This window comes from Penicillium canescens (genome assembly GCF_028828765.1).
Source record: "Penicillium canescens strain IBT 15451 chromosome Unknown utg000011l_segment0_segment0, whole genome shotgun sequence".
NCBI classification, from domain to species: Eukaryota; Fungi; Ascomycota; class Eurotiomycetes; order Eurotiales; family Aspergillaceae; genus Penicillium; species Penicillium canescens.
In genome coordinates, this window is record NW_026703973.1 from 2,040,328 (window position 1) to 2,048,648 (window position 8,321).

At 48.4% G+C, this 8,321-nt stretch overlaps 1 protein-coding gene across 1 annotated transcript; it reads right to left on the reverse strand.

Annotated features, from left to right (window-relative positions):
• Positions 1 to 868: 868 nt before the first annotated feature.
• On the reverse strand, positions 869 to 5,871 carry abcB (uncharacterized protein; the record flags this gene model as incomplete). Its single annotated transcript, XM_058522236.1, has 6 exons — positions 869 to 1,103; positions 1,358 to 1,732; positions 1,786 to 1,866; positions 1,922 to 4,889; positions 4,941 to 5,478; positions 5,596 to 5,871. Coding segments are annotated over 6 exons (4,473 nt in total), but the record flags the coding sequence as incomplete, so codon positions are not given.
• Between the last annotated feature and the right edge of the window lie 2,450 nt (positions 5,872 to 8,321).

Here is an 8,321-nt window from a genome sequence, read left to right on the forward strand (position 1 = left end):
GGATTCGGATTTGGGTTTCAGTCTACACTTTCTGCAGGCCATCATGATAAATATTGTTATCATATTAATATTGGAGTTTCAGGATTAGAGCTGCTTCATGTTTTCCAAAACTAGTGGTTTGGGATAAATGGGAGGAGGGTGTTACGGTACGTGCGGTGGATGGACACTGTAGATATATATTACTGCTTCACAAGAAGAATACCCAGACGATGTCCCAACTCCGATTGAAAGCATAATAAACTAGGAAATCAATTTAAACTGTCACAATTGTTTCAATAATATTATTACTGACTCTCCATAAAAATTCCGAATAATTAGACAGAGGTTCTACGTCACACGTAGCGCTTCTATCGAAGGAATGCAACAACGCCTACCAATCATGCGACCGTTCGATCTAGGTTATTTTCCTTCTTTCAAAAAGCACACACAAAATTAAGAAGTCATATACAATATCCAATTGATACTCTCGATTATAATTAAGAGTAAACCCATAGACGGGTCAAGTGTAGTTCCAAGTATACCATCTCATCCCAATGTAAAATAGTATCAAAGATAGTCAAGAAAGGCATTGTAATCATGATCCCACCCCATCCGCCCAAAAAAGACATAAACAGAGAAACAGCATTATACAACCCAAAACAACGAAATAACACAAAAAGTCAGTATGTCGATGTCGATATGTACCTCAAGAGCAAAGGGAATGTAGATGATTGATGCGCCAAAAAGGAAAAGAACAAGACGCTTCAATCTGTGCAGGTAGGTGGTGCAGGTATAGGCGCAAAAACAATCAGACAACCGAGCCTGGGGAGAATAATAACAAGCGGATAATAGCCAAATAACCAAATATGGAGTGGAGGGGGGAGAGAGATCAATCTGACTCCTCCGTTGCCATAGCACTAGCATACAGCTTGCTAAAGTGCGACTTCGGCTCTGTTAGGAGGACATACGGCTCGCCGTTCTCGACGATGCGCCCTGCATCTAGAACGACGATGCGGTCGAAGTCGAGGATGGTATCGAGTTTGTGGGCGACGGCGATGATGGTGTGATTACAGAATTTCTCCCTGATGACGCGTTGCATGATTTCATCTGTCTTGGTATCGATGCTGTGGTTTCCGTTAGTCAAAATATCCAAGACAGAGACAAGAGACACAGCAAGGGATGTCGAGATGTGAGATGTGGAGACAAAGCATAGATCGCAAAGGCTAAAAGGGATTTGCGCTCGGATCCAACCGCCTCATGCAGGGGGGCGTTGAGCCATGACCGCAATATGGATATGTTGCGCAGTGGAGACGTGTGGAGCATGAGATGCGAGGGGGATCGCTGTGCGTGGGCTGGAATAGGAAGGTCTGAGACTTACTTGCTGGTTGCTTCATCCAGGATGAGGATGTTGCCCGGGCGAAGGAGGGCGCGGGCGAGGCAGAAGAGTTGCTTCTGGCCGTGCGAGAGGTGGATCTCATCAATGTCGGTGTCCAGGTTGCCCTTTTCTTGGATTGCTGGGAGGAGCTGCACGCTCTTGAGTGCGGTCTGGATGTCTTGGTCGGTGCAGGCCCCGGTTGGGTCGGCGTTTAGGCGGACACTGCCCTTGAACAGAAGGGAGTCTTGGGAGACACCATTGATGCGGGAGCGAATCTCGCGTCGGGGGAGGTTGGTTAGGTCGACTCCGTCCACCGTGATGGTGCCGCTGGTTAATTCCATCATTCGGAAGATGCTCATGATAATTGAGGTTTTGCCGCTGGTGGTTTGTTAGCTCTGTGTAGATGTATTGTCTGGACTGTTTATTCTTACCTTCCTGTTCGACCGCAGATCCCGACTTTCTCGCCGGCCTTGACGGTGAGTGAGACGTCATTGAGAACGGGCTCGGAAGGTCTGATTGAATCTGTGTTAGCACGATGATAGTGTGAAGTAGAAGTAGGATTCCTACCTGTATGCTGCAGAGACGGAGTGGAAGCTGACTGCACCATTGGCCGGCCAGTTGGGAGGCACATCGCCGTTTTCACCGGGCTTGTCTTCCGACTCAACTGTCTGCGTGAAGTCCTTGATACGCTGAATAGACCCAATGTGAGTCTCCAAGTTGGTCCAGAAGGTAACCAGAAGCTTGATGCTCTGACTGAACTGAATAACGTTCAATAGAGCAACACCAACATAGCCAGCACTAAGAGTAGATCCACGGAGAGCAACAACCAGGATAATGAGAAGGACAGCGATGCCAGCCACAACCATATCCAGCGAGAGAGTAAGCCAGCGCTGGATAGCAAACATGAAGTAGAAGGGCCGTTGCGAGTGGTCTAAAAGAGCAATGTTCTTCTTCTCCATAGCATGCTGCCATCCAAAGGCACGCAGAGTAACAAGACCCTGAAGACAGTCGGTAAAGTGCGAGTACAGCGGAGCCTTAGCCTCAAGATCCAGGTAACGGAGCTGGCGCGAGGTACGCAGGTACATCTTCTGGATCATGAACAAGATACCGAGAACGATCGGGAAAGAGATGGCCGCGTATTTTGAAGAAACTCCAATGAGCGCCATCTGTGCTAGGCAAAGGAAGAAGGTAGCAACAGTATTGATAGCAGCAATGGGAAGCTCCATATCGATGAGCATCAAGTCCTGACTGAACCTGTTAAGAATTGATCCGCTGTCGGTATTGGAGAAGAACAACATGGGCGCACCGAGCACAGTCGTCAACAACTTGCGGTGGAAGCTCTCGCCCGACTTGGGGACCATGGTGATAATCATCTGCCAGGCGCCGACGAGCAAAGAGACCATGCCGAGACAGCCAAGCATCACGTAGATACCGAGATAGTAACCAATCTCCTGCTTGGGGTGTGCGGTGTCAGACTGAGCCCACCACTTCATCCAAATGCTGGGGAAAGAGATGCAGAAGATAAAGCTGGCCATGGCAACCATGAACACGATGGCCGGGAGCCATCCGATGGCATCGATGTAGTAGGTGTAGATTCCGAGATCGCCGCCAGTATCGCGATGCTCTGGCTCTTTGGCCATTGCCTCCTTCTCTTTCTGGATAGTGTCTATGCTGCTGTAGCTTGGGGAATCAGAGAATTTCTTCGGCTTGTAATCCCAGTCAGGCGAACCAAGACCGAAGCTTGAGACGTATCCACCGGTCTTGTTCAGAGCAGCGAAGTTTCCTTGTTCGCTGATACGGCCTGTAGTATCCATGACAACGATGTGATCAGAGTAAGGAAGACGTTTGACGGAAGATGAAGCAACAATAGTGGTAGCACCGATCTCTCTGAGGAGCCCCATGCTTCCGAACAGGTTATGGAAGATGTGGTCCTCGGTGGTAGCATCAAGGCCACTGAGGGCATCGTCGAGGATAATGATGTTTCTCCGAGCATAGACTGCCCGAGCAAGTGCAATGCGTTGGCTTTGTCCTCCACTGAGCGCAATACCCTTGCTGCCAATAACAGCCGCATCCCCACGAGGGAACTGTGCAAGATCTTCTTCCAGAGCGCAGGCTTGAATCACAGAGGCATACCATCTGGGATCGTAGTCAGACATTGCAACGATACTATCCTTGATAGTACCGTTCATGTGCCAGGGAGTCTGATCGCAGAATGCGACACTAGGAGTAGATAGTTCAACCTGGCCCTCTGAGCAAGGGACCTCTCCAAGAAGGGCCTTGAGCAGTGTAGACTTGCCACATCCAGATGATCCAATAAGCATTGTAAAGCTACCCCGACCAACAGTCAATGTGATATCCTTCAGAATCGGGTCTTTGTCGGCATCCCAGCCGAAGCTTCCATTCTGAATCATTACGGCATTAGCCATTGAGGAGGGTCTGCGGGTGTGTTTAAAGGATTCAACAGAGTCGGAGTTGATAGAAGAAGAAGATAAGTTGAGATCATCAGACTTGTTAAGCAGTCGCTTCTCGCCGAGATCATCGAGTATCAGGGTCTGAGAGGCTCGGCGTCTGCGATCGGAGTGATCTTCCTTATCCAAGAACTGCTGAATACGTTGGAAAGATCCAAGAGCACCGGCAAAAGACATCAATGCCATGACCAGAGTCAAGAGAGGATCCGCGAGAAGGGAGAAGAGGGAGAGAGATGTGAAGACCCGAGAGACACTCAGGGGATTGCTTGAGATGCCGACATAGACACCGAACGTGAAGATCGGAGCAAAGATGCGAGTCAACCAACCGAAAGCCATGTTGTAAACGAGAAGGGTACGGAATTTCTTGGAGATATCCAACTCGTCCAGCCGGAGACCATGCACAAACTTCATGAAGGAGTCCTGCAGACCGAGCATCTTGACGCCCTTGATGGATCCAAGCATGCCGGAAGTAGAGGAAATACGTCTCTCAATGGCCTCGAGCCACTTCGCTTGCCGAGCAACCACAAAGGACATACCGACCAATGATCCGATCAGAGCGAAGAGGGCAACACACACGGGAACAACGCAGGAGACTCCAAGCTGGCGCTGTAGGAGGTAAATGGCCAAAGCAATCTCGACGGAGTTTGCCCAGATTTCGTGCATTGTTTGCCAGCCCTGAGTGATGCGCTCGACGTCTGCACTCATTAATGTGACCGAGTTGGCAGGGTCGGTGTCAGTAAGAGTCAGGCAGCTGGCCTTTTTGTAGAGCATCGTGATGAGGATTCCTCGGACCATGGTGATTCCACGGTAAGTCAAGTGTTGATATTGACCCATTGAAATTCCAAGTCCACAGTACACCATAATATAAGCGCCAATCAGCCCGTATCCAACATTGTTGGAGTCGTTGTTCACGGGGGAATTGAAGAAAGACAGAGATCTCTCAAGAAGCAAAGGCTGACAGAAGTTGAAAGCAACAACACATGCTCGGGCAGGTACACCTGCAAGCAAAGGCCATTTGGCAGCCTTGAGTGCCTCCAATTGCAAAGTGTTGGGAGATTTCTCAGTCACTGAATCGAGTTAGCAAGCTATGTTCAGCATATACTAGACAAAGATATTACCTTTGCTCCATGTTTCTTCAAATTTGGCGAACAGCCGCTCAGAGCTCAGCTCCTTGTCCAAGACAGACAAGTCATCCACACGAAGGAAGCTGTTAAAGCCAATCTTGAAGAGCGGATTCAGCCACCAGAAGACCGCGCGGCTGTAGAAACCAGCTGTTGCTTCTGGCGGGTAACTGGCGTATTTCGATTTGAGAATGTGTCTCTTCTCAACAGCCTCAAGCACGAAAAGAACAAGTTTGACAGCTACCGCTACTGTAGTAACAATAGCAATGATTTCATTGAACGAATCCACGCGACGTAGCCATAGAGTTCGAGATCGCGCAATATCGAAAAGCAGGCTGCAGAAGAGGTAGGTGTTTAAAATAAACGATGGTCTCACAGATCGCGTGTGCTCTGCGTATGAGAGTAAACCAAGCATGAGCACACCGACTGTCAGAAGTGCATTGGCTGCAATGGAAGCCTTCGTTCTGTCGGCTGCTGGAAGAGACCATAAAGCTGTCTGGGCGATTTGGAGCGCTAGCAATCCCAACCAAGCTGCCTGTCATAGAGAAAACACACGCATTAGATAAGAATAGTCCCCGATGCCCGGTTACATTTCAATTCCGACGGTGTTCGCTGCGGATTGGAAAAAAGCAAAGAGAAGTGCGCCACTTACAAGCTTGACGACAAGCAACCATGATCCAAGAACTTTGTTCCGTTTTTGTGACAGGTGCCAGAGACGAACAGGAATGACGATTAGCATTAAGGAAATAGGTAAGATCTCAAGAATAGTTTCTTCGAATAAAAGAGAGAAGTCGAAACCCCCGCGACACGATCCAGCATCAATACGCATAGTGTTGTCCAGATCGCGGCACGACGGCCCTGAAGAGAGAGAGGATGTCATGTCTAATCTTGAACCACCTGTCGACGAAGGATGGTTGAAGAGAAGAGAGACTCAAGAAACGAGCGGGGAATTAGGAGAAAAATGCAATAAATGAAAGCAAACGAATGTATGGAGTTAAAGCAGATGCATTAGGGAAAGTTTAGGCCTTTAGTCTGGAATTGGATGCATCTAAAAGCGACATTAGAATCCTACTTCTACTAGCGGCAGTCCCCATAAGAAGGTACGTAGGAGCCAACTAGGTCTTGTATCCCTCTTGCAGGAGCTTACCACATCTAGGAGGATTACAGCCCTGAGCTCGCCTTGATGAGCCTTGCCACTGGCTCCCTGCACCAGAGTGGACATGGGATTAAAGACTTGATGCAATCGTCTTACAATGCAAATACTAGCCATGCTCTATGAGCTCATCTAGACTTCGGTTGTTATGTCCTTTCCTGTATGGCGACCCATTGAGCTGCACCTCACAGGGGCAATTGGGTATATTTCGCGCTCTTTTCTATGGCTATTTTCCCTCTTGGAGATTGGATTGTAATTTCATGACCCCCACTTGCTCATTCGGTGTCGTCATGTTGATTTAAAGCTCAATTTACTGTGAATTTATGTCCCCCTTGGGGATGTGGGGGATGCAGAGGCACCAATAGCTTTGTTCCCCCTGGAGTCAGAAAGTAACACCTCTGAGAGGTATATCCCGACCAACACGAGGTGAAAAGTGTGACCTTGCATGAAGGACTAATTATAGTCTCAGTGGCCAATTGTGTGTCCAGGAGATCTCCCTTTCCCCTTTGGCCAAATCCCGTGTCTGGAACTAGGGCAAGCTAGCTTTAGATTCATGCGAGGGCGGTTCCCCTAGTATGACGGGAGATCCTTTTTGGGTCCCGAGTGAAACCGAACGCTAACTTATTTTTATTTAATTTTTATTTAATTTTGTTATTTTTTCTGCTCTCCTCTGACCGCATGGCATTGACGTGAGATGCATACACGAGTACGAATGACTCGAATAACGCGGTGAAGCAGAGTTTCGGAGGGATCTACATTGAGAAAAGAAAGACGAATTTCACGCGACTGACAGCCCTTAACAGTCATGATCACAATCCCTTCTCATATCTACTCCACAGAATGCCCCACCTGTCGTGACGACTTTTTGCTTCTTCTGACTCGCGGTAGTGGTTGCCACCAGGACTGAAGCGCAACATCCTGCCCAATCGCCCATTTTAACCGTTATAAAACAGACTAAAAGTTGACCCCCACAGTCCCTCAGATTTTCATGGGCTGTTGTCGGCGTCCTAGATTTCGATTGAGCCTGACCTAACGGGTGGGTATGGACGTACATGTACGTGGAATCCTGCATGCTCCAAGATGTGGTGGCCACAGTCGCTGGGCCAACCTGCAGGACTCGGGGTCTGTACCTACAGTACAGCAGAGACATTGGACAGGCTGGCATAGTGGAGGCCGACCGGGGTAAGCCCGGTTTTTTTGTGAAGCGTGGCAAACCCCATGCAGAAACATATGCAGGCGATTCCAAATCCCCCAACAATGCGGAGGGGCATGCTTTCGCATCCGTAGTAAGTTATACGGCTTTAACATGTAGAGTACAGTATGCCGATTTAATTTATTCTTGGGGCTCAAGCGATCGCAGATATTTCGAAAGTGACCTGTAATGCAGACGCCGGGTGGATCATAACAATTTTATTAACCTGTCAGGTCCCTTGTCCAATTTAGTCTAGTGCGAACTAGTTTAGCATCGACGCCAGCCCGGGAGCTATCCTTAGCAATCCCGCACTAGCCCTGGTTAGCTCCGCCTAGTGCTCGCCAACCAAGCCTCCCGAAAGGCCACAAACCGGTTAGTTCGGGAGCCCAAGCCAAGGATCTTCGCGATATACCACTAAACTTGGACGATTGGTGGATCTTAGCCGGATCTAGCTGACAGGCAACATAGAAAACGCCTAACAGCTAGACGGCTCGACCCGAACAGGGGTACAACGCCTATCAAAATCGATCTTGAGGTTAAAATCTGAACCGGCGAGTGGAGAAACAACGACAAATGTACGTTCCAGGTCCTCGTTGTTTGTGTCTATACGAGAACGATCAGGACAAAAAGCAGGGAAATTCGGACTGGGAAAAAAAATCTGTAAGCGAGATAAAAGAAAAAGCAATGTAAGACCACATGGAGGTAGTAAAGATGAAGGGCGTGATGCAAAAAGCAAATATTAGCCACGATCGCAACATTTAGGAGAATTTTCTTGGTTTTGCTTCTTTGATCACGACAGTTCTAACAGATCTTCTGCAACAAAAAATGTATCATAAGGAATAGGGGCTATAAGGTGTAGATGCTACTGTTCATGGCATTGGCAAGTAGACAGATCACTGGATAAAGGCACATCCCTTGAGGACCCTTGCAGAAGCCACTGCTAGTGGCTTATGCCCTCATAACAAATCTGCGAACGTTTTACAGATCATTTCATTACGTCTCTGGCCCCAAGTTGAAATTAGATCGCAAGATT